The sequence below is a fragment of the Pollicipes pollicipes genome, unplaced genomic scaffold, assembly GCF_011947565.3.
Source record: "Pollicipes pollicipes isolate AB1234 unplaced genomic scaffold, Ppol_2.1 Scaffold_5724;HRSCAF=6776_pilon_pilon_pilon, whole genome shotgun sequence".
NCBI classification, from domain to species: domain Eukaryota; kingdom Metazoa; phylum Arthropoda; class Thecostraca; order Pollicipedomorpha; family Pollicipedidae; genus Pollicipes; species Pollicipes pollicipes.
The window spans coordinates 21,308,281-21,334,779 of NW_023596746.1; the positions used below are offsets into that span (position 1 = coordinate 21,308,281).

Sequence of the window (26,499 nt, forward strand, 5' to 3'; positions counted from 1 at the left end):
TTATCAACGGCAACTTTTCCAGCCTATGGATCAATACGTTGAGAATGAAACGGAAATTGACAAACAGTGCTGAGCAGCGCGTCCAAATATGCGTAGTTGCGTGTCAACGAGAAGCAGCAAGCAAAGCAAAGTTAAGTCGTTTGCCTTTTTAGGTATAGTTCCTCACAACGTTGCTTGTTGGTTAGCTCGATTTTGAAACAAGATAACCACATGGGGTTTATCATATCATAAGAACGGTGCAAGCAATGTCCAAGTTAGGTAAGAAACCCAACAAAAAGGTAAACCAGATCATCCTGAAGTACGCGACTAAAAAACATTATAAGTTGGAGTCCTGTAGACTTATTTACATGTTCAACATTTCAGATGGAATAGCTTTTGCCATGACTAGCTTACTGCGTGTCATGTTGACTTCGTATGACCTCATTTTGGCATCCTACCTACATCTGACTATGTGTTGACCAGAGCAAAATTGTAGCTGACGTTTAAGCTGTATAGCGCGAGCAAAATGAATGTGAAAATATTTTGAATCGTCGGACGCACGAATACACCAAATTATCACGCTAGCCTATGGAATGGCCCTGACCTAACCCCATTGTGACATCTACAAGCTCGCAACGCAGCATCCTCAATTAGCCAAAGAGCATTCTTGTTGAATAACTGAAACGCCTCAATTGACCCAGCCCCTGCAAACATGTAACGGGGGGCCGCAGGCCTTTGGCCTGACCTTGACCTTTCATGTCAGTATAATTTCTAATTGTTGCTTCTTTAAGATATGCCCATTACCTTTTATTGTTTGCATAGATATTTCCAACTTAGGCAGTAAATTCTCGAAAAAGCCTTGTGACGGTTTTGTCTTCCGGCTTTCTAGCCCGAGGCGCTAAGTTGGGACGCCAGCCAATTAATGACTGATGAGCCTTGCAGCTCATATTGTAGCCTGTTCGGAAAAGACATAGTCTTTTATGATCCGACCAAAAATATTTAGCAACTTCCAGTCTTAGAATCGTTTCAAAAAGGCACGAGAACTGCGGTAGGCGTGTATCCGCCATTGGTCACTGTGTGCCGATTGGACTTGTGACGTCATCAGTCGAAGCAGCGGGCTATGGCCGGACGGTTATACCTTCTGTTCCAGGGCCTTGACTTCATGGTTCGCGGGTGCGGAAAACATGTGCCCGGCAGTGACGTCCGGATTGGTTTGCCCCAGTTCTGACTGAGAATCGTGACATTTTGTTTGTCTGCTATTGGAAATCAACCATCAAGAATCCCTACAGGAAAAGTAGGACCGATTTGGCGCAAATCCGCTGCTGACCAGAGGTGCAGACGTAAGTGCAAGCCTTCGTACAAACGATCTGAAAATCTCCGGGTAATTGTTGTGATAACCTAATATATTGATATATCATTGTAAAATGGCTAGCATTTGGAGGTTGCAAGTTGTTGCTTGGACAATGCATGTTTGAGTCTATTTAGCTGGAATGTTTGCAAAAGACACCATGCTTACGGTATGTGTGATTCCATTGATGCATGTGTATTTTGTAGTTGTATCTTCCTTGCTATATTCTGCTGTTTTTATATTAGATGGTTTTCTTGTTCAGTTCCTCCTTATTGCCTTTGTTCTCTATAGATCAGTTGGTTAGAGCACCTGCTTTCTGATCCACCCATAGTGGCTGCATGGATTGAGTCACTTTGTGCACTTGCTATCAGCCCTGGACGAATGGTTTGTGGGTGGTGGTAACAACCACCCTTAAGGTCCAGTGAAGTCAGGGGGCAGGATAGACCATGCCAAGCACTGCAGTATTGTAAACTTTTACATGACCTTGAACAAGACCTCAAACAAGACCTTGAACATGCAAAGTGGGGATATTTATAATGCCTTGCATTTGTAGTTGGGCTGAATTCTGCATTCAATGGCTGTATTATTTGTTGCATTTTTGCTTTCTGTATTAAGTAGCAGATGATGCTACAAAGTTCAGAGGCTTCTAAACCATTGTCATTAACAAGGGGGCTTCAGATATGCATTGTGGGTTGTGATATTAATGAAAGCTCTGGATATTTGTTTACCAGTGAACATATCACTGATTGTTCTGTCCACCATTATTTCCTGTGGTTGCGGTCACTAAAATTTATCCATGTGTATCTTGCAGAAGACAACAATATCAGCATGGATATAAACTATGCTGAAGAACAGGAAAATGAGCTGGAAGCACTTCAGTCAATATATCCAGATGAACTAGAAGGTAAGTGTTGTTGGGAGCAAAAAGGGTGTATTATGTCCAATCCATTACATTTTTTGTCTTGCCATGACTTTATTAGGTCAATGTAACTAATTCATTTCAAAGGAGATGCTTGACTGTGTTGTTCAAGGAAACTTGATCTTGAAGTAGATTGCCTTTCATCAGTGATCCAAAGTGTGGTTCCCAGACCTCGATTATAATTGTCTCTTTCTGTAACCTTGAGACCACCAAAGATACCATGGGTCTGGGTGGGTAAAATGTTCTGGAAAATTTGCAATCACTCTTTTTTGCATAGTTAAACACAGTTTGCGTGCCCAAATCCATGACAAATGCAGTGACAACTGCACAACACCTGATCAAGTATGCGTTTTGTTTTCTTTGCAGCCCAGGGAAATTTGCTGTGCTTTTTTCGACCTTGTAAATGTCATAATCCATGCTTGAGCATATTTGATGACACAATTGCATGCAATGTTGTCCACTTATTCCCCTAAAAAATCCCATAAGATTGAATGCATTCCAGACAACCAACTTTAAGATCACATTAAGGCCGCTGGAGTTTCTGTTTGTTTTAGTAACATCGTCTCCCTATGACAACATTGCCTGACAATGCTGCCCATGCCAGAGCAAGGTAGGCAGCCCGGCGCGCCCCGGTTTGTCGTCGCTCGGCGTGCGCGGGGCCGTGGGGCCGTCAGTCACCGTCACTGTCGCCCGTTCTTCGGCAGTGGTGGGGCCTGGCCAGTACCAGATCGCCGTCAAGAGCATGGACTACGACCTGGATCCGGCGGCTGGCTGCCGCTGCCTGCTGGCCATCACATGCCCGGCTCGCTACCCGGACGAGGCGCCCCAGATCGACATCCTGGAGGAGCCCGAAAACTGCGTGCCGCTGGAGGTGGAGCAGCTGATGGAGACACTGCAGGCCGAGGTGGGTGACTGCCGTTCCGCCCGCGGCGGGGCCGACGGTGGGAGGGTAGACCGGAGGAGGGCCACTGGAGCAGTGGTGAGGGTGGTCAGGTCAGTGATGGAGGGGAAGAAGTGGGCATGAGATGATCTGAGGTGATGATCAGAGCAGAATGGTGGCTTCCGTGGCCCTGGTTCGTACCCCAGATGACGAAGCGATGTTTTGGTTCATGGCCGCCGCCCAGTGCGCCGTGCCGCCACCTGACAATACAATTTGCTGCAGTGCCTACAAGGCATGCATTGCAGCGCCACCTACTACCTGGCCGTCAGGCACGTGGTTACGGTCTCCCGCTCGTCGTTACTTTTTCGACGTGAGCGTATGCATTTGTGCATGCCTATGTGTGTTTGATGTCGCCGTTCTCTGAAAATCACTTTTTATATCATTCTGACTATGTCCGGTGATCGCCACGTGTCTGTTGTGGATTGCTGGGATGCTGTCTATGTCTGCGGCTCTGCCTATGTGTGTGAAACCGGACGGAGGAGGTGGTGAGCGTTGACTGGGGAAGTGGATGGTCCGTTAGGGGAGGAAATGCTGTTGCTACTCTGATGGCGGATGAGAGAACGGCTGCAGTTTCGGGGGTGGGTCGACTTGTGTCTGATGTCACGGGTCCGGTGGGGGGGGGGGGGGGTGGAGGCGGGGAAGGGGGTTCGCACGTTCTCCGCCCCGTGTCCGAGCCGGTTGCGTATACCGGCTGCTGCTGGTCTGTGGAGTTGACAGCGTGCGGTGTTTCACACCACCTGCGCTCTCGAATGACTTGCCGCACGCCCCGGCACCGCACTCTTCGCGCCATGCGTGTGCATGCGTGTCTGGCAGCACCTGCATGCGTGTCTTGTGCCGTCGCTCAAATTCACCGACCACTGTCGCCGTCATGGCGTTCCGCTGTGAGTGTCCTGGCTGCTGTACCACTCCTCTGGCGGTGACGCCGCCTGACTCCCGAAATTCGTTCTGGCGGCAACGCTGACACGCGTCCCTGGCGGCAGGCCGAGGCCAACCTGGGCATGGTGATGGTGTTCACCATCGCGTCGGCCGCCAGCGAGTGGCTCAACAACCACTGCGACGAGCTGCGGCGGCGCAAGGAGGAGGAGGCCGAGCGGGTCAAGCGCGAGCTGGAGGAGGCCGAGCGGGTCAGTGTGGGGCGCCGACTGGGGCGGGACTGTAGCCTGTGGGGGCTGGTGCTGACTGGACTGCCTCTGAGGGACCAGCTGTCGGGCGGAGCATGGGCCGCCCCCGACTGACCAGCTGTCGGGCGGGGCATTGGCCGCCCCCAACTGTCCGGCGGCGGAGGCGTACGGGGAGGGAGGGGCGGGGGGGGGGGGACGGGGCTGTGCGTCTGTGGTGTCCTCCATTCATGTAGATGACAAATATCGCCGCCAGCTGTATATTAGACTGGATGCTCATCACCAGGGAGCCAGCTTTTAAGAAGTGTTTACTAATGCGTGCACCAGTGATAGGCGCTGAGATAACCATTGTGCCACACCCGCGAGAAAACGGTCGATATGATGGTCATAACCCTTTCTGGATTTTGTATGCTTCATTCAAAAAAGCAATATAGGTAGCAAATAAAGCATGTCGTTCTAAGATACCGTCACAGCCCTGGTCTTCCTGGCTATTCACGCCTATTTTAATGACAATTGCGTGATGTGACAGTGACAGGGACATGACAAGGCAAGTCATACTCCAGTGACAGTGTGCCATTATGAGGCGTGCCCAACGTACAACGGACCCATTACACATTGTTACACAGTGCGCCCAGCATATCCATCACAACGTGCCCATGTGGAAGACGCGGGCTGCGGGCGGCTGGAGACCACGCCGTCAGCCCTGATCAGACGACACGTCCCGCCTCCAGAAACGCTTCGAAGGCACGCGCGTCTCCGTGGAGACGTTCCTCAAGTGGAAGGAGGGCTTCGAGAAGGAGATGAGCGCGATGCGGGCGCAGAAGGCCCGCGATCTGGAGGCGGCGCGCCGCAACAAGCTGTCGGGACGCGAGCTCTTCCTCAAGGACACCACCCTGGTCGACTCGGACATCAAGTTCCTGGAGGACGGTGAGGGTCCCTGGAAGAAGCTGGTTGGGCTTTGTTTGTGTACGGTTGTGTGGAGAGAGTACGAATGATGTGAAGTCGTGTTCACTTGTTCATAGTTAAGTTATCACACTGATTGTCGACTGTTGGCGCTCTAAGACTCACTCCCCCTTTTAATGGGCATCATTTTGCCGGTGTCCGGTAAACAACAACAGTCTTCTTGACTCATCGTCAATAATTATCAGACTTTGGACACTACGCAGAGTGCGAGCAGCAGCTGCGAGCTGGCATGTCGTAGGCTAGGACGCTCGCTGGATATTACATCAAATTGGTATGAGTCACTGGCATTGCTCCGGTAGTGATGGTAAGAGGCTGTAGGACCAGTGCGAGGCACGAGCATTGACCCCGGCCCAGGGTGTCTGCGCTACACCATGTGCCAGTGCCAGTTAACAGTGCGATGGTCCTCGGACAGGGGAGAACGTGTCGGATCGGCTCACTAAAGTCGATGTCTTCTGTCCTTCGAAGAAAGACTTCCTGTTACGTGGCTAGTAGGCTCGTTTTTAAATGCGGTCGTATTTTCCATTGCGAATCCTTGCATCACGTTTCGCATTGTAAGCAGGATGAACCTCCACGTCTTATCCTGGTTTGCCGTCATCTGGTGAGGAGGTGAAAATTAATCGTGGTACCCACTACTTTTGCCTTCAGCTGACCAATGGCTGGAGGTGGGCCTTGTCTCCTTTGTTCGCACCACTACGGTGTGCGGGATGTGGGTTGTGAACGTTTGTGTCTGACAGTCTGATGTCCCCACAGCTGGCGAGGATGTGAAAGTGGATGAGTCTCTCTTCCAAGATCTGGAGGACTTGGACCTGGAGGACGACGAGCTAGCGGAGTTGAGTGATACGTGATTGACATGTAGACACGGACCACCGTCATCACGGCTTTGGACGACACGGACCACCGTCATCACGGCTTTGGACGAACATTCGTGCAAAGGTGTCGGACGTGGCGTTGCGCCTCCATAGCGGTGCCATCTAGCGACGGCTTCTGCAACTAAAGCTGTGCCTTATCGGCACGTGTGGACGTATTCGAATTGATTCTAGAATGTTCCTCGCGATGATGCAGTCGTAAAAATTGCATTTTGAAGTGTGACTGGTGAGAAAATGTCTCCATGTTGTCGACTATACTGGAGTTTTTCTTCCTGTCTCTCGCGGATGGGAAGCTGATGTCTACACATGGCCCATGTGCTGTTAGGGATTGATGGTATGGAAGGTAATGTTGTGCTGGGTACCGAACTTGTTTCCGTCGTGTGCTGCATCGCGCAGCTGTGCTACTGTTTTGCTGTGCGAAAAACCGTGGCTTGGTGCCTCGACTTTAGGCGTTGAACATCCCGACCACGTTGTGACGTTGCAATGCTTTTGACAACGTGTACTAGCGGGTTAATACAGCGGCATGGTTCTATGCCAGGTTTACTGTTGTTAACTGCTAGCTTCTATTGGTTTGCTGTTGGGTTGTTGAGTTCGGCCCGACGTGAGGGCACCTGGCTTTGGATTGCCATTGGAGGAGCAGGCAGGCGTGTTGTAGCCTGGGCCGTAAAATGGCAACAGGGCAACTAATAGATGAACCGACCTGAACGAGCTGAAAAAAGTGAGTATCCATCGTCAAAAGCAGTTTCCCGCTGTTTGCGGACTTGGAAGACCTGGCGTTGGAGAGTTAGATGAAAATATTGCAAGTTATGGGGGAAATTTGCTAACAAGCACGCTTCTTTCTTTTTCGGCGGCGCAGCCTCCCACATACGAAACATGGAACCAGCAGCAGACATCTCGAAGCTATCCCACCAACCAACACCTCGGCCTAGAATGCCGGCTCCCTGGTCATTGCTGCCAGCGAAAGTTATTCGCATGCTGAAACGACCCTCATTCTCCCCCGGGGAAGTGCCTGATCCTAGGCATTTAAGGTGTCTCTAGTTCAGGACGCGTGATCTGTTGGCGCCAGTGTTTTTAAGGTGCGGTGCGGGACAATTGTGTTTGTGGCTCATTTCTGGTCTGTTCTTACACAGTTGACAGACGTTCTTTTACACTATGTGCTTTCAGTGCCGGCGCTGGAAGCATAAGTTACAAGTTTTGACGGCTACGTAGGCTGTTGCAGATAAGCTGAGGCCATGAAATACGTTGGAATATGTTACAGCGAAGTTCTGTTATCAAGCCCCAGAAATGCTTTCGAAGAGGCGCTGAAGTGAGCCTCGGAATGGGGCAGACGGTACTTAAGGTGTCTCAATGACAGCACCCCCTCTGTTTGCCTCGTAACGGAGGTATCGTTTTAAAGCACCACGAAATATCACCCTAAGCACCGCAGCTTTCGTGTACAAATGACCTGCCTGGCAGGGTCGCCTGGTCAACTGCATAACAGCACGAAACTACTCCATCATGATAGTTTCGGTCGATGACGTCCCGTACCAGCTTGACTCCGCAGTAGTGTAGCTCGCGTTGCCCTTGGTGACGTCGTTGCATAGCTGGGAAGATCTGGCCACACGTGCTCGTCGTCACAGATGACGCTGCTAAGCGAGACCGACCCAGACGTAGCAAGGTCTGTCAGACTGGCATCGAGGGTCTGACCTAGTGGGCATTTCTGACTGACGCCCATAGCCTGTCACGCTCTGTGTTCCGGCGTCGTGAGCGACGTCGAGGCCGCCGTGTTTCGTTCACGCGTTGTGAATGAAACAAACCCTTTTCCGACAAATGAGTTGAGGGAGTCGCGTCCCTGTCCGAGCACCACGCGCCGCCGTCTCCGGGCGCGAGGCGCGGCGCGAGGTCACGTGATCGGATTGAGAGTGTGCAACACCATCAGCGCACATGACATCCGCGCCCTGTGGGCCATCAGTCAACACTCAACAGACCGGCCGCGAAATCAGTCATGAGAATTGTGTCCTAACCCCTGTGGGGCAGGCAAGATATTTGGCAGAGATTTAAATGTAGAGATGCGCGGTGTGCAGGTAGTCCTGATGGGCGGCAAAGCGCTGGAACATGTATGCGAAGCGGTGGCGGCCTGTGGTGGTGTGATGCTGTGTTGCTGCGGTTCTGTGCTGCTGCGGTGCTGTGGTGCCGCGGTGCCGTAGTGCTGTGGTGTTGTGGCGCTGTGGTGCTGTGGCGCTATGGTGCTATGGTGCTGCGGTGCTGTGGTGCTGCGTTGCTGGTTGCTCCAGTGCCGACAGCGTCTGGCAGGTTTTGTGGTGCTGTAATACTGTGGTGCTGCGGTGCTGTGGTGCTGGCCGCTCCAGTGCCGGCAGCGACTGGCAGGCTTTGTGTTGCTCTGGTGCTGTGGTGGTGTAGTGGTGTGGTGCTGCGGTGCTGTGTTGCTGTGGTGCTGCGGTGCTGTGATGCTGGCCGCTCCACTGCCGGCAGCGACTGGCAGGCTTTGTGGTGCTGTGGTGCTGTGATGCTGTGGTGGTGTAGTGGTGTGGTGCTGTGGTGCTGCGGTGCCGCGGTGCTGTGTTGCTGTGCTGCTGTGTTGCTGTGGTGCTGCTGTGCTGGCTGCTCCAGTGCCGGCAGCGACTGGCAGGCTCTGTAAGCGTCGCGCGGCCGGCGCCAAAGCCACCACTCGAGGTCATGTTTGCCGTGCTGGACGGTCATGCGGTCGTGGCACCGCACCGCAGCACTGTCCTATATCACGCAGAAGGTGTCGCTAAGGACGCCGGGTTCGCACCGCCGCACCGCGAATCACGCCCCCGCCATTTCCATCGACGCCAAACCTACCCGTGTGGGCGTCGTGGAAGCCCGGTCGCGCCCCATAAAGCGTGGCCTGGTCAGCTGCAGTGCCCATCGACGGGAAAGAGCGCGTGGCCACGCTCCCGGCAACACTGCCGTGAAGCATGTGTGACGTCACATGGAGCTTGATCAATATCGTTGTTGTATATAACCTAGGAAACGGCGAGTACCCGACCCCTCTGTTATCGCTTTCGTGCGGGCTTTTTCGGCGCCTGTTGCTTTTCGCGCGGTACGTACGATCGCGTGCTTACCTGGTGAATGCACCGTCTCCCACCGGCAGGGACTTTGGGCGTGGTTTTGCCTGCGAATTTCGATGTTTTTCACGTGACGCAACATGAAAGACGCCTTTTTCTCGCCGAAGTAAAGGCAATTTTGTTCTCAACATTGAGAGCTACACCGGGAATTACTAGTAAAAGAAGGCGTCAAACGGTCGCAGTGGGAATACCCGCCGTTTTAGGAGCTCTCATCGCTACGAGTGAGCACTTGTCATGATTGCGTATTTGATCCACTGCTCTGGCCAGTGCCTCCTAGTATATTAAATGCCGCCTATTATCAGCGCTATTTGCTGGTTAAAAGAAGGCGTCAAACGGTCACAGTGGAAATACCCGCTGTTTTAGGAGCCCTCATCGCTACGAGTGAGCACTTGCCATTGGTACTGATTTGATGCTTTCCTTTGGCCGGTGCCTGTTAGTATGTTAAAAGCCGCCTATTACCAGCATGAGAACTCTCAATGTCCAAAAACGGCTTGGCCTCGTGTCATGTTGGGGAGAGAGTTGGAATGCCGCAGGCTGCACGCCGGCGCTCTCGCGGCTAGCAGCGACCATCTGCACTGCGGGTAGCCTCGTTCAATATATAAGCTCAAAGCGTAGCGTAGCAGCCAACCTGTTCAGCCCTGCTATTCGTGTACGATTTCCAGGAGCCTGAGATGGGCGGTGACGTCACTCGTGCGCCTTTTTGAGATGTCGGCTTTCAAAAGGAATTGGACGTCTTCAGTGGCTGATCCAACATCCGTTCCTGGAAATTCTGAATACCGCAACGAACAGGGACTTGACGTTTTCGCTACCGTTAGGGTAGCACCTGGCAGGACTTGAGGCAACATCAGATCGTGCTGCGTAAATCGAATGCATTCGACACAAAAACAAAGAGTGCGCAAACAAATGAGGAAAAAAGGTGCACTCTGAACTAAAGCACATCCGAACTCTGAACTAAAGCACGACTAAAGCATAGGGGGCTAAGTCGTAGTCCGCAACATGCCCAAACCGGCGACACTGACCCGATACTTATTGCGCCCAAGTCTGACTTTATCCTGACGTTTTGTTCAGCTGGTTTCGGTGATGCCTTAATAAGTTGAGAAAGGCTGAACGAGGCAGATTTCGTGCCTTGTCGGAAGACGAAGCGACAAACAACAAATTTTGTATTCTTGTAGAAAGGATGCCTGGATATCCTAACACTTCATGACATGTTTTACAGCACTGTCTTCTAAGTTGATCAAAAGCCTCCACCAGAAGAGTATTTATCACTGAAACGTTCCGATCAAATGGCCAATGCAAGCTTATTCATTGGGTTCAAAACTTGATGATCTCTCATATGTGCAACATTAGCAATTTACCGTTGAGGTAATTTTCTGATTACAAAAAGAGGGCTCCCATCTATTACCAAAAAGGGTTTCCATTTCACGGTAAATGCAATTTTCCAAAGCAACATAGACCCGCGCGCTGCATGCGTTATTGCGCGTAAGTCAGGACGGTTAATGAGGACGATCTTCCACAATCAAAAACATATGCAACATTGTACCTAATTTGGTGGTAAGGGATAATGCACGTTGCCTTCCTTTTCCGTTCTCTGACTAAGCCTCCAATATGCGTTGCTGGCAGACAAAAGCGATGAAATGTTTAAATGATGAAAGTATCCTTATAGCTAGAACATTTACATCACCAAAACCAGCAACACTTCGGAAAAGTATTTTCACCCCACCCATATTGTCTGACTCTGCCATTGCTCATACCTATGTACGCTTGTTATAAATCGTATTGTCGGTCGACATCACGCAATGCCGTAGGTAAAAAAAGAGGAGGCTCTCTCTCTCTCTCTCTCTCTCTCTCTCTCTCTCTCTCTCCTCTCTCTCTCTCCCTCTCTCTCTCTCTCACTTACTTTCTCTCTCTCCCTCTCCCTCTCCCACTTTTTTTCTCTTCATCCATCGTGTCTCTTTCTCCCTTCTCCTCTCCCTGCCTTGGTCTTTGTATGTGATTCTTCCTCCTTCGCTTTCTCTTCCCTTCCCTCTCTGTTCCTTTCTACTGCAGTTATGTCGCTTTTACTATGCATTCTCGGGTCACATTCTTGCAAATAGTCTAACATGGCTAATTCCCGCAATATCGTGGCAAGTTTTTTAAGCCTATTTTGCCCGCCTCCGGGAGATTTTGACCGAGCGTCGTTTCGCTGACGGGTTTGTGGTCGAGCTAAGTAAGATTTACGAGCAAAAGTTAGGATTATCCATGGCTTAGTGGGACACAAAAGCCGATGCAAGATCAGCATTTAGAATTAACTTTTAATAGAGTTAAGTTATACAGTGTGGGTCAGGATTAAATGCTATATGCGCCCTGAATTGCAACAGCAAGTCCGCCTTGGAAAAGCAAACACGGTAAGGATTTTCTCAGCAAGTAGCTGGTCATAAATTGTCTTTTCCATCGGGCTTACTATCAAGGCATGACATATATTTTCTCCAGTTAGTGTGCCATTAAGACTTTACGACGCACTCAGCGGCTAAGGCTTTTTGACGTCGCCTGGTTATCGTCGTTAGGAAGGGCAGGGACTGTATGGAATCGAACCCCGTGCCTGTCGTTTCGCGGACGTGCAGCTGAACCACTATACTGTCGGTATCACAGTTTTTCTTTTGCAAGTGGAAGGCCAACAAAGCTGTCTCAGGCCTGGTTGCTATTCATGTGTACCCGCAAGTGTTTGCTGCCGGGCGATCTTAGACCGGTGTGGTCTGACTGACGTCACGCATAATCTGATCACTCGTGATCAGACCATGGTTGGAACACAGGGGAATCTCACTATTCGCGGGCGGCTATTAAGATCTTTAGTAAGACTACTTTTTATGATTTTTACAACACAGGCGTCATGTTGCGGTTCAGGAACACTGACTTCTCGAGCTCTTTCAAATATCTGGGACGCTTCACCCACCAGCGGATGTGACAGCATGGCACGCGCCAGCTCGCCTCCCGCACCGCACCATCTCATAGCGTCTTGTGCGGGACCGGGGAGGGGGAGCAACGTCCCGGTAAGCTTTGTGCTTTAGTGCTGGAAAAACGATGTCAGGGTGTTAATGTACCCAGCAACTCTGCAAATGTTCCAAACATAGATAAGGCTGCCGTTCCGTGTAGGGGTGCAATGAGGTCATAAATTTTGCAAGTAGAGTGCAAGTTTAGTTTTCGAGCCTGTTCGATGCTCACAGAGGAAAAATTCACTAGGTATGAGTGTGTCGCCGGTGCTTTTACGACGTCCTCAGCTGCTGAGGCTATATGGCGTTGCCTGTCTTTCACCCTGACAGGAAGCGCGGGCACCGTGGGGAATCGAACTCCGCACCCCTAGTTTCCCACATGCGTATTGGGTTACGCAGCACCCAACGGACTATATATAGCATTCTAAGCAAAATCGTACACCTAACACCACTGCTGGTGAATCGATCAGACCAGGTCGCTTCAAATTCGATAGCGGGCCTGGGTGGTAATAAAGCTCGTGACTAGAAAGACATTCACATGCGCTTGTCGGGCGACACCAACTATCAAACCCGCGTAAAATCCCAAATCAGTGACTTAGATTACCTCAAATGTGACAAAATCTCAAGAAGGCAGCCAACATCAACAAAGGTCAACACTGGTTAACCTCTGTTAACCCTGCAGGGTGACCTCTGTCATCTGTCAGGAATGGTGACCTTAAATTATTCGGAAGAGGCTATACTTTTATAGGCAAAACAACGTTTTCAACACACGCCTAGTTTTACAGCTGTCATCTTAGTGGCATTAACCCTCGTTGATTAAGGGTTTTGACGATCGGTGACTGGGTAGATTATCGCCGTTGACAAAGCAGCTGCATTTCGAAAGAGCACCTTGGCTGTAAGCACACAGATGATTGGCTGCCCGTCATACGTCAACACTTGTGTGTCAATGGGGCTTCACGACGCACTCCGCCGCTGAGGCTACATTTCGCCGCCTACGTTTCACCCTGCGGAGAAACGGCGGACGCCGTGGGGAATCGAACCCCGAACTTCTTGTTTCTCATGCCACTGCGTCAAACCACGTCATTTCACATCTCGTCAGGTCACATGCTACATGCTGCATGCTACAACCAGATCACCCAACATGCCCTTCTCCTGCAAGAAGCATGGTATCTACCGCGGTCGCCACGCAGTGTGTTACAGGATTTAATTGTCTTCACAGTACCTTAAGTACAACTACTGAAGTTGGACGAGTCTCCAGTGCTCAGAAAGACGGCTTAAATTGTTTGTTTTAATTGCATTAAGTTTTGGGGTTTAATTGTTTGTCCTCACAGCACCTTAAGAAAATAAACCGAAGTTCGGCGAGTCTTCAAAACTCAGAAATTTCTCGGATTTTCTCACGCAAATGCCGGAAGTGTTTTGAGCATATATTTAACGGCAACACGAGCTGGTAAGACACATCAAAACAAAGCTGCTGGCCTCTTCATGATCTTCGTAAAGGGCGGCGGCCACGAAGGCCCAAAACCCGTTAATGACTGCATGTCCTAATCCGAACATCACTAACACAGTTCCATTAAATGCTGTACAGAACAGGGTGATGTCTTCGCTGGCTGGATGTTCTAACCACCACACGACGTTTTTTACGGCGCGTCCAGAGTCTGCGGTCCATTTCTACACCATTCATCTGAGCAGCCCGCCGTTAGCATGGCCAGTGTCGCGTGAAACCAAAATGTGCGCACACCAAGACAGCCTACTTTTTTAGTTGCTGTTCGCCGGTGGTACAACCGAGGGAAAGCGAGGAAAGGCAAAGCGTTTAGGCTGAACGGAGTCTCGCCTACTCATCGCACGCTTGGTCGAACCCGACATCGAATCAAATGGTAGCGTGCATGCCAAGCTTCATGCTCGACATGCCATTGCCTTCGAGCCTGCGACGAACAGCCCGAGGAGTCATCATCACAAGGCTGAACATGGTCTCCTTGACTGCGTTTAACACGTCAATGTCCACCCTAGTGGAGAGCCTGTCCGAACACTATCACCTCCGCAAGTTCGATGATATTTGACTCCTTCACCAGGTGGACATACCGGCCCTCGATGGGGAACTGGCAGGCGAAATAGCGGGCCATCCCATCCATGTTGGAGCCGATGAAGCGCTGCTGGAGGCTGACACAGGTGGCGAAGGCATGACCGTCAGTATGAGTCGGACTGCTGCCGACCAACACCTTGGTGTCGGCGTTGCGAAATGACCTTTGCTCCCAGGAGACGTACATCAGGCCAGTCACCTGGTGCGGGCCGCCCAGGTCCACCGTCCACGAGTGCTTGCCATGACCGTAGTGACTCATCAGCCGGATGGTGAAGAGGCCGTCGTTGCCAGCCGTGACGCTCTCGGGGTCGCGGAGGGTGGACATGCGTACCGGCCGCCCCAGAGCGACGTTTTCACCCACGTACTGGCAGACGAAGGACCTCAGAGATTCGCACCTCGCGTCGTTGTAGACGAGGGCGCCGTTTCCTTGCCAGAGTTCGACGCAGTTCTCGGCATCCCCGGCATTGTCCGGCTGTCCCCTGGACCACGGAGCGTCCGCCGATGCCGGCAGACCGTCGCTGTAGACGAACTGACCCTCGACGATGGCGTCGTCGAGGCCGATCCAACCCAGCCGCGACGGCAGCAGGCCGGCCGCCTCCAGTGCAGTCTGCGAGCCGTCCTGTCGGCCCGGCCACAGGATGGACGAGCGATTGGCGCACTCGCGCGTCGCCTGCTTGTAGCTCGCCGCCGGTAGGCTGGTGGCCAGGAACCAGGCGTCGCCGGCGCGGACGAAGTCGTCCGCGGGTGGCGGCGGCGTGGCCAGCCTCAGCGCGAACGTCTCGCTGGTGTTGAGCGCGGTGCCGTCGTCGTCGATGATGCCGCCGGCGAAGAGGCGGCAGCCGGCCACGGAGAACTGGCCGGCCAGGCATCGCACCTCCTCACGGCAGAGCTGGCGGCAGGCAGTGGCGTCGACAGCCGGCTCCTCGCGCAGCAGGGCCGCCTCGCTGGGCCGGCCGCCGTTGGCCGGCACCAGCTCACCCTGCGGCCAGCAGCCGGCCACGGCGCTGCGGTTGAAGCCGGCCAGGCAGCGGCAGACGCCGTCCGCGCAGGCCGACCAGGGCACGGCCAGCCGGCAGTCGGCGCTGCGCTCACACGGCTCGTCCAGGAAGGCGACGCCGGCGCGGCTGGCCGCCAGCCACGGCTCGGACGCGTCCACCAGCCGGCCGGGCAGCGGCCGGCGCGCCGCCAGCCAGCACAGGCCGTCCCGCGGCCGGAAGCTCGTGCCCAGACAGTCGGGCCGGTGCAGGCAGCGGTGCCGACACATGGCCTCCAGCAGGCCGGCCTCCTCCGCCAGCACCAGCTCAGGCGGCAGGGTCTGGTTGAGCGGCTGGGCGGGGCTCATGCGGTACGCTCGCGGCGGCAGCTGGAGGGCGCCGCTCGCCACTCGCTCGGAGAAGTACCCGAGGGTACCCGGCTCAGCGCCGGCCACGCCCAGCGCAGCGGCCAGCAGCACCACCGGCAGGGACAGCATGGCACCGACTGAAGACCGGTGCGCCCCGGCTCGGGGCCGTCTGGACCGACGCAGCAAACACGGACGACATGGAGACACGCGAGCCGCGGCGACGCGCAACCGAAAGCGGGAACATTGATCCACGTTAACCATCTGCATTACCAACAACTTAAAAAAAAAACCTTTTAAAAGCGCCATTCTGCGCCGCTGCTAGTTTGACGGCTCAGGCGATGGATGTTCAGCTTGCAAAACATAGAGCGTGCTTGGAATGAATTATTCGCCAAGGGTCGGGGTGAGGTCAGTGGTGGGGAGGGGAAGGAGTCACGACATTCGTTTCCTTATTTTCACCAGCATGTCCATAGAAGGTTCTTTGGCCTCTGTGACAATAATTGTGCGTGTTTAACACCAAAAATATGTCTCTAGCATATTGTTCGTTTCAGAATAGATACAATTTTTTATCACTACACGGCAACGTCAAGTCGCGCGCGGCAGCCCACAGTCTACGAACTCACTGACCACGGAAGGCGGGCTGACATTGGTACATTTGCGTAACCCTACACAGGTGCAGATCCAGAGGAGGCATGCAGTCACCCCCCTCCCCCAGGGGTGGATCCAGGATTTCCTCAAGGGTTGGGGGACGCGAAATTGTGGTGCCTCCCAGAGTTTGGGGCTCCTCCAAATGTCCTTTTATTCAGACCATTAATGTTAAGATAAATAGACATAAATAGACATAAGCCTATAATTATATATATATATATATATATATATATATATATATATATATATATGATATATATATAATATGATGCATATATATATATTGATATATTAATATATATATATTATATATATATATATATATAGATATGGTTATTTAATATTGATATATATCACCTATATATATATATATATATATATATATATGTATATATGGCTGATGGCCGATAACTAACGCATAGCTTTTCTTTGTTCTAAAGGAGTACAAAATATTCTAGCATTTAAAATGCGTTAAGAATGTGACGCTCAAGTATAATAAATGTCACAAATTCAATACGCAAGAAGGAAAATGAGATACGACGTCGGCAGCGCGCAGAACTACGTTCAACAATGGCGCGTAAAATTCAGCGGCGCATATCCGACTACCGCTCATATGCCAAGGCCCCAGGGCCGATAGGGACGAAACCTGAGCGATCTTGGGAGCCGCGGGTGGCCAACAAAGGGGCTTCCGTCAACAAGAGATATATTTAGATATTCTTAGATAGATATTTTTAGATTTAGATATTTTTAGATAGATATTCTTAGGACAAGCTATAAGAACCCAGGACCAACGTGGCGGGCCCCTGAACGATCGGTAGTGCCCCGGCAGGCTGATATTTAGGACCTCGGCCAGAGCGCAGGGCCCTCTGAACATTACCGAAGACCACTGCAATGAATCAATGCCCCTGTGCGATCAAGAGTGCCCGGGCAGTATACCAGGAAGGGAGGTACCGATAGGAGTGAGGGGTCCTCTGCAAATGGCATCGAAGGGAAAGAAAAGAGCGGTAGTGAAAGTAGCGGGCCCCTGAGCATCGCGTGGCTCGGTGCATTGCCCTATATGAGCCTCAGCAAAGGACACAAGGCCCCCGAGCAAATGGAAATAACCCAACGCTATTGTGGAAGGCCCATGAGCAACGAAGTGCACCCTGACATATGGGGTGCCTGCGAAAAGCGTATAGAGCCTTTAAGCGGAATGGGAAGGATTCGTGGAGGAAGACCTGATCGATCAAGAATGGCCAGGCATTTCAGCAGCTAGTGTCCCAACAGCGGCGTAGGGCCCCACGAGAAAATGCAAAGAAATCAAGGGCAACGTGGAAGGCTTGTTGGCGATCAGACTGACCCGGGAAGTAGACATACTGGGCCTGGGCCACAGCTTAAGGCCTCTAGACAGCGCAATTAACCCCGAAATTTTCCCCAATCAACATCTCCTCAATCAGCGAAAAATTAACGCTCTCTGTTCATTGACTCTTTTCTTTCGCTGCAACTGCTCGCGGTCTTCTGTGGACCCAAAAACGTCCAATGGTGTTGTGTTTTGTGTTAGAAAACTGCACCGTTGGCCCGGTTATGGATTCCTTCGAAGCCTATCGGTCCCCCGGGGTACAAGGAGGGTATGGTCCCGTGCCTTCCATCTCATCCGCCCCCGGCCCGGGCGGCTTAATAGATGAGGCGCCTGACAAGAGCGTAGAACCCTCTATTCAGATAGGAGGTACCAAAGACCCAGTGTGGCGTGCACCCGAAAGATCCAGTGTACCTGAGCAGGCTAACAGATGGGTCTCCGAGAAGTGTGTAGGACCCTCCATTCAAATAGAAAGCACCCAAGACCCGATTGGAATGGCCCTGAACGACCGAGTGTGCCCAAGCAGGTTGATAGATGCGGTCCCGACAAGAGCGTAGGGCCCAAAGCAAGTGAAAGCGAACTGAAAAGGCCCTGGACCAATCCGTGAAAGGTTCCTCAGGAACCCAAAACACCACGGGGGTTACATATGGGAACCCCGGCATAGCATACAGAGCCTTTCGGGCGAATAGAAAGATTCTGTGGAAGGCCTCTGTTTGGCAAGAATGCCCCGGCACACTAGCAGGAAGGGCCCAGCAACAGCGCAGAGCCCTCCGAACAAACGCAGAAAAATCAGGTGCGGCCTGGAAGGCTCCCTAACGATCGGATTAACCCTGCAAGTGGCAGATAGGTCCCCTGAAGCGGCAAAGGGCCTCTGGATAGCTTAATGAGCATTACAATCTCTCAATTACCACCCTCCTAATTAGTGAAAAATCGTTTATGTCCTCCCGTGGGTCCTTCACTTTTACTTACAAATGTTCTTGGTCACCTGGAAGCCCAAAGGCGTCCAATTTTGTTGCGTTTTGTGTTAAAAACTGCATCTGTCCAGCCGGATTCGGGCCCCTCCGGAGCTTATGGCCCATTCGGACCCGAGTGGCGGGGAGCATGACCCCGTGGTCATGCCCCCTGGATCCGCCCCTGCTCCTCCTTGGGCCGTCCAAAAGGTTTTGGGACTCCTCATGGCAAAGAGGCATCAGGAACTTCATTTCGGAACCTTACAATCATTATTTTTATGAGACACCAATTCCAGCGGCAATTTGAAAAAGTTCTGGATGGGCCCATTTAGCGCGTGGAGGGGAAAGGGGGGGCTCGAAAAACTCGTCTGTGTTTCCCCATGACGAAATTCTTGACCGGGCCCTTCGGTGAAATGATACCAAAACCTTCGTCTCAGAGTGCCGTACTTTTTATTAGGGGGCACCAGAGTTCAGGGGCACCTGGAAAGGGCCTTAACCCTGTATTTTCACCGATAACCAGACTCCAAGGGCGCTAAAGTATCCGTATATTTCCTTGATAGCATCCTGAAAACCGGTCCAGATCAGTGCAGCCAAGTGGGGGGCGGGGGGGGATCGCGGCTCCCAATGCCCCCTCCCCATGGCTAGTAAGTTCCTTAAACCTACGTTTTTATTTTGGCGCCGTTAAAGGCTCTTGACGCCAAATTAAAAATCGGTGCACACACCAGAATGAAAAATGCGGTTAGTTTGCACCACAAGCCCGAATGGGCCTATATAGGTCAGAATGTGCCCTTTACAGGCCAGCATTCGCTTCTGCAGCCCAGAATGGGCCCCTCACAATCAATAATGGACCCTCTAAAGGCCTAGAATTGGAACCTCTTCGGGCCAGAATGGACCCTCTTCAGTCCAGGATGGGAACACTACAGGCAATAATGGGCCATCAGCAAGCCAGGATAGGCCCTCCACTGTCAATAATGGGCACTCTACAGGTCAAAATTGGCCCTCTGCAGCACAAACTGAGACGTCTACGGGTCGGATGTGCCCTCATTAGGCCAGCATGGGCCCCTCACAGGCCATAATGGGCCCTGAAAAGGTCAGAATGGGTTATTTCAAGGCAAGATTGAGGTTTTTACAGGTCAGAATGGGCCCTTCAGTCAATAATGGGCCTCATGCAGGTCAGAATGAGTTTACAGGCTCAGAGCTGCCCTCTCTTGGTTAGGAAGGACCCTTGAAGGAAGTGCTCCACATCTATGTGGTGTTTTAAACTAAGATAGCCAACATGGAGATAGTTCGGTGCAGTTCACAGCCCTGCCCTTCTCAAGACCTAAGCCCGTCTAGCTTCTGGCTACACGCCCGCGAAGATGTGCAGATTATTTCGAGGAGGCTATTTCATGATCATCCAAGCGCCCATGACGCCATAATAACGTCATTTAAATCCTGCCATTACACTAACCATGAAGCGATCAAGGCCAAGAGATAGAAATGTCGAATCGTTCATATCTGGCATTCGTGAGCACGATTTCCAGGCAAAACGGGCGTCAATTAGCTCTTAACAAATGCTTGTGCAAGGCTAAGGTGACGTAATGAAACAAGGACGTATTGAGGAGCATACTTACTTGACAGAAAAATTGCGGTGTATAGAACGCTCTTTTCCACTTAAAAGTATAGCAATACTTGTGACCGAACTTGTTTCATTATATCTCATGCTTGCTTCAATGTCTTCAAATTTGGAACATTCCCTTTAATAGGCCAGAATAATCACTCAATAGGTCAGAAATAATTTTTACGGGGTTACATAATTCACTTACTGATGGAGGGGTCTCCACAGGCCATCCCAGCTGGGAGGGGTACACCCTTTTCAAATTGGGGGTAAGCTGTCTCCACTGCCCTCCCCCCCCCCCCCCCGCCCGGTCCAGCGTCCTTGTCGCAGTTGAGCAGTTGTATCCAAACAAGGCAAATTCGCTGATGATTTTTGAATTTGCCATGATAGGGTAATACAAATTTCCACCTGTCATGGCATGGAAATGCCCAACAAGAAAACTGCGTAGATAGCCTAAGCCCTGTTTACATAGCAAATTTACATTGTTGCCAGATTAACACCAAATGCGCTTATCGAAGCTTTCCGGTCTCATCTGATGACAAATTTGACGCTCTTGCCGGCCTCCTTTACCGGCATTTGGTGGGGTAAGCAAAAACTTACGCATTAGAAGGGGAAAACTGCATCTTACTTGTTCTTATGTGTGAACGCAACGACCGAAATCCACCCACATCCCAGGCTTGAACGCCGCCCGCACGCAACGCCCGGGAACTACGAGGGTAGTTGAAACGACGCGTGAAAAGGCCATTGCACGATGAGAGCTTAAGGCGCACACGTCCCGGAGCGCCATGGCGCATATGGCAGCTCGGCCGTCTTTACCAGGGCCATGTTCGATCTGTCGTTAACGCCACTGTCAGCTGGAATATGTGACGTCATGCGTACTGGCGGGACATTCAATGTGAGGGCTGACGGGAAAGGTTTAAACTTTACCGTCCTTTTTCCTTCATCTTTTGACAACTTCAGGCCATGACTCTGGCTTACCGCCGACCATGACAAAATACCTTTAAGATATCACCCGCAAGTTTAGTGCTTCTTTTCAATTCCCAAATCATTTCAATGTGTTCTCTTCTCATTTTAATTGTTCACTCGATGTTCTGTGGAAATGTCTATCGATCTCTCACTGCTACCTGTACTGGCATGAAGCCTATTCTTTCTTTCAACTCCCACTTGTGCTGGCAAAAGCCATGTTTGAGACGCGAGGCGTTTCATTCCTGCTCTCCATCTTTTGCAGTTGCTCTCGCGCTATTAATTTACTGGGCAACGCAACCACTCACAACACCAATCACTGCCACTCACCCTTTCACGGCCCCTCTCAGCAGCCCGATTCCCTTCTTATCTCTCCCACGTCGCATTCCCCAAAGCTAGAGACAAGTGCCCCCATACCACCTGGCATACCCGCAAGTTCAAGAACTCTGCCAACTCAGAGTCGCGCTTCCTTGTCAGAAATATTTATTTAATCTTGCAGCATTTTCTCTCCATGCTGACAGGCTTACCAAAAATTTCTGGCGGCACCGTCAGCCGGCGCGTGACGTAACGAACCAAGTGACTGGTCACTTGATGTGACGTAGGGAGAAAACTGAGTCGTGCTTGGAGCTGACAAACGTGCTGACAGCAGATGTAGCAGGCCTATACAGATAGATGCTACACAGATCGAACGCGGCTGAGAATGGCTGGGTGGCCATATCTGGAACGAAAAGGTGCCTATTAAAAGTACCCTTTACTCGATTCCCTTATTTGTTGCCCTTATATGTAAATCTTCTTAAGCCATTTAGGTGAGGTTTAAGGCGACCTTTTGGACCCACATCTTTTGAGATCACCTGAGCTTTCTTGTATAATGGTCTGAAAGCCATTCCCTTTCGGGATCTAAATGATTTCCTTGTGAGCACTTCCCCTCCTATCTGACGACAGCATATTTGCCTTTGTTAGCAGGGCTAGTGTCTCTCACCTTTGTGAAAGCCTATGTGAAAATTGAGCTTTAACATGAAGTTGCATAGAAAAAACCGAAACCAACTTCACGTCCTCCCCTCACGCCGGAGAAGATAAGCCGTCACTATGCGGAGACCTGTCAACCTGTCCAGGCCCGAGCAGTAGCGGTGATTCGTCAGCAAGGCAAGAAAGCTATATTTCTGCCATCTCCGCTGTGTACCACCTTCCGCGGTTTTTACCCGCGCGTGGCGTTTTTGTGGCGTCCGCCACCCGTCAGACCGTCCGCGGGTGATGGCGATATTTCCTGCCGGTAAGAGCCCGCTCTGGCAGCTGGTGGGAGGCGGCTTAATTCACTTGAGCAGCAGCTGGTGGGAGGCGGCTTAATTCACTTGAGCAGCAGCTGATGAAAGGCGGCTAGACTCAATTGAGCAGCAGCTGGTGGGAGGCGGCTTAATTCACTTGAGCAGCAGCTGGTGAGAGGCGGCTGGACTCACTTGAGCAGCAGCTGGTGAGAGGCGGCTGGACCCACTTAGGCAGAAGCAGGAAAGAGGTGACCGTGTTCCCTGGGATAGCACTGGTTTCAATGTGTGCAAGCATTCAATGTTTTGGACGGAGAATCGTACATTTGACGCGACTTTGACGTTGACGTCCTTAAAACCCAATAGCTAACTCACTTACCGTATCTGTGGTTCCTGTGTTGGAATGATAAATTTTTAGCCAGCCAGAAAAAAACGCAATAATATTGCACCCTGCCCGCTTAGTTTCAGTACCCACGTATGCGAGAAATGGTGAGCACGAGATGCATACATTATCTCCCGACTTTGCTCAGATGTGTGCAATGTATGTCAACGGCTGCACAGTAGATATGTTCACCAATTTTAGTTTTAAAATCACGGTCTAATCCAATCCAGTAATGTTAAAACTAATTCAACCAGCAGCTTTTCAGAAATTCCGAACCTGAACCGGCACAACTCACAGCAGCAAACAATATCCAACTGTGCCATGCCGACCCATATGCTTCACCTTGGTTTCACATAGCATATGAGGTGCATCAGACCCACACGTCCACGGCCTCGTGAATCGATTTCAGTTTCCTTCAGTTTTGAATTGGCTTGAAGCAATCCGCTTGTTTTACTCGAGCAAGTCAATTTTGAACTAAAAAGCATCCGTAACCCGCGTCGCTCAAAACGCTTTCGATCTAGCCAGAACCAAATGCATGGGTTTGTCCCACCCGTGATGACCTTTGCGTAAGCTCCATGGCTGGACACATGTTCTGGGAGGGTGACACCGGAGACGAGTCCACTGCTGATCGGTCCGGGATTAGGAAACCACCCCCTTAACTCAGAGTGTCAATGTTCTCCCAGCCGAACAGTGGCGCTCTGGTGACGAGCTCGTCATCAGGGCGGTGCTCTGAGCCGAGCTCGTCACGAGAGCGGTGCTCTGAGCCGAGCTCGTCACGACAGCGGTGCTCGGAGCTCATTTCATCACCAAAGCGGTGCTCTGAGCCGAGCTCGTCACCAGAGCGGTGCTCTGAGCCGAGCTCCTCACCAGAGCGGTGCTCTGAGCCGAGCTCCTCACCAGAGCGGTGCTCTGAGCCGAGCTCCTCACCAGAGCGGTGCTCTGAGCCGAGCTCCTCACCAGAGCGGTGCTCTGAGCCGAGCTCCTCACCAGAGTGGTGTTCTGAGCCGAGCTAGTCATCAGAGCGGTGCTCTGAACCGAGCTAGTTACCAGAGCGATGCTTGGAGCTGATTTCGTCACCAGATTCATGCAAAGCGGACGGAAGGGCAGAGTTCGTGCTGCCGGGCCAACGGTCGTACCCGCCTGTCGTCCGGACTCCCTTGTTGGCCCGAGCCCAGGTCCTCACTGACTTACGACCCGATGCCCCCCCGCCCCCCACTGAGGTGACGTCATAGATGCGCACCAATGGGGAGCGCCCTTGTTCCAAATATGGGCACAACTAAAATCAGCTAATCAGACCCCATTGGCAAAGGTAGCATGGGAATGACGCGCTTGAATATTGCTCAAATAACAGTTATTGGCAGGTGATCTGTAGCTAAATACGTAAAAATAAATCCTACTGTTCACGTGAGGTCGAGACCTGCCTGTTTTCCAGGCATACAGGACCGTCCATAGCGTATCGTCCGATGTTGTGCGTTGATAGGTTAGTACCGACGGCTCACTTGTAAACAAAAGCACTTACTTCGCCTCTCGGCCAAGTAAGGCATGGGCCTAGGTCGCGACGTCATAGGCAAAGAATGGTCGTACCAGAAGGGCCACGGGTCATGGCCCTCCCCCCCCCCCCATTGTGCCCCGAGCGGCCCCAGAGGCTACGAAGGGGCCTAAAGCTAGTCGAACAGATGGATTAAAAAAAAAAACTCATACGCAACAAAATTGGACATCTTTGGGTCTCCAGGCATCCAAGACCAGTTGCAAGTAAAAGTGAGCGGCCCACGAGCAGATAAAATTATACTTCACTGATTGAAGAGGTAAAAATTATGCTTTACTGATTGAAAAGGTTGTGATTGGAATGTTATAAGGCTTATTTCGCTGTTCAGAGGCTCTATGCTGCTCCAGGGACCTACATGCCACTCACAGGGTGAATCCGATCGTCAAGGAGTCCTCCACACTGCACGTACTTTCTTTTCATTCGTCCAGAGGGCCTTGAACTGTTGCTGTGGTCTTTCCTGCTACCGTGCCGGGGCGCTCCTGTCAATCAGGGACCCGTCACGGATTCCTTCCATTGGCCCGAAAGGCTCCATACGATATAGCCGGGGGCCCCATATGCTAACCTTCCGGGATGTTCTCGGTGGCTCCGGATCCCTTCACGTTGGTCTCGGTTATCCTACCGACGCGCTCGCGATACGCTATGGGCCCTCTACATAAGTCTGGGGCCCTTCCAATTCTGTGTCACTTGCTCAGGGCCCTACGCTCTCATAGAGGGCCGATCTGTTAACCTGCTTGGGCACACTCGGTCGTTCGGACCCCTCCAAATTGGGTCTTGGGTACTTTGTATTTTAATGGAGGACCCTAAACACTTGTCGGGTCCCCATCTTTTGACCTGCTCGGGCACACTGGATTGTTTTGAGGGCCCTGTACATTAGGCAGTTGAATGTAGGGGCCTACGCCCCTGTCGGGATCATCTGATAACCTGCTCGAGTACACAGTTTAAGGCACGAGAATCGCCACTAGATCTCAGTGGCTTATGAAGAACAGGGCTCTGGTGTCGCGGTGGGCGACACATACCTGGGCCAGATATGTGTCGCCGATGAGGTCAGGAGAGGACATTCGACGACGCCCAACGACGCACGCAGTGTCAGACACTACCCAGCAGTCCCTCATGGGTGCGCGCTGCGGAGGCGAAGGCGCGGTAGAATCAGCGGGATATATGCTCTGCTCTTCTCTACGCCTTCTTCATGATGAGCAGCAGCAGCTCGTCAGCGACCCACCCAGGCCCCCGGCTCTGTTTCGGGCCCCTGACACTGAGCGTGTGTCTGGGTTCCGGCTCTGTATCGAACCCCGAGACACTGCCTGTGGGTCTGGCCCCGACTCTGTATCGGACCACGTGACACTGACTGTGTCTGGTCTCCGGCTCTGTATCGGACCCCGTGACACTGACAGTGGGTCTGGCCCTGGCTCTGTTTCGGACCCCGTGACCCTGACTGTGGATCTGGCCCCAGCTCTGTATCGGACCCCGTGACCCTGGCTGTGGGTCTGGCCCTGGCTCTGTATCGGACCCCGTGACACTGACTGTGGGTCTGGCCCCCGGCTCTGTATCGGACCCCGTGACACTGACTGTGGGTCTGGCCCCCGGCTCTGTATCGGACCCCGTGACATTGACGGTGTGTCTGGGCCCCGGCTCTGTATCGGACCCCGTGACACTGACTATGAGTCTGGCCCCGGCTCTGTATCGGACCACGTGACACTGACTGTGGGTCTGGCCCCCGACTCTGCTTCGGACCCCTGACACTGACTGTGTCTGGGCCCCGGCTCTGTATCGGACCTCGTGACACTGACAGTGGGTCTGGCCCTGGCTCTGTGTCGGACCCCGTGACACTGACTGTGGGTCTGGCCCCCAACTCTGTTTCGGACCCCTGACACTGACTGTGTCTGGGCCTCGGCTCTGTATCGGACCTCGTGACACTGACAGTGGGTCTGGCCCCCGACTCTGTTTCGGACCCCTGACACTGACTGTGTCTGGGCCCCGGCTCTGTTTCAGACCCCGTGACACAGACTGTGGGTCTGGCCCCCGCTCTGTATCGGACCCCGTGACCCTGACTGTGGGTCTGGCCCCGGCTCTGTTTCGGACCCCGTGACACTGACTGCGTCTGGGCTCCGGCCCTGTTTCGGACCCCGTGACCCTGGCTGCGGATCTGGCCCCGGCTCTGTATCGGACCCCGTGACACTGACTGTGTCTGGGCCCCGGCTCTGCCCCTGGCGGAGA

The 26,499-nt window shown here is 52.2% G+C and overlaps 1 protein-coding gene across 4 annotated transcripts; it reads left to right on the top strand.

Moving 5' to 3' along the window:
* The first annotated feature begins 1,150 nt into the window (after positions 1-1,150).
* Positions 1,151-6,676, top strand: LOC119103902 (RWD domain-containing protein 1). 4 transcript variants are annotated; one of them, XM_037227594.1, is made up of 7 exons: positions 1,151-1,319; positions 2,139-2,231; positions 2,951-3,150; positions 4,167-4,310; positions 5,036-5,231; positions 6,018-6,131; positions 6,163-6,676. In XM_037227594.1, the coding sequence occupies exons 2-6, from the start codon at positions 2,156-2,158 to the stop codon at positions 6,110-6,112; spliced, it is 711 nt and encodes a 236-aa protein (XP_037083489.1). In that variant the 5' UTR covers positions 1,151-1,319; positions 2,139-2,155; the 3' UTR covers positions 6,113-6,131; positions 6,163-6,676. The 4 variants fall into 4 exon arrangements, with proteins under 4 accessions (XP_037083489.1, XP_037083487.1, XP_037083490.1 ...); XM_037227592.1 differs by having other exon boundaries at positions 6,018-6,676; XM_037227595.1 differs by lacking the exon at positions 6,163-6,676 and having other exon boundaries at positions 4,167-4,280; positions 6,018-6,150.
* The last annotated feature ends 19,823 nt before the right edge of the window (positions 6,677-26,499 follow it).

Bases quoted from the DNA above. Each gene is read 5' to 3' on its own strand.
- LOC119103902 (XM_037227592.1), top strand. From the start codon at position 2,156: ATGGATATAAACTATGCTGAAGAACAGGAAAATGAGCTGGAAGCACTT. The intron at 2,232-2,950 runs GTAAGTGTTGTT...GTTCTTCGGCAG, and splicing joins ATATCCAGATGAACTAGAAG to TGGTGGGGCCTGGCCAGTAC. The intron at 5,232-6,017 runs GTGAGGGTCCCT...ATGTCCCCACAG, and splicing joins CATCAAGTTCCTGGAGGACG to CTGGCGAGGATGTGAAAGTG.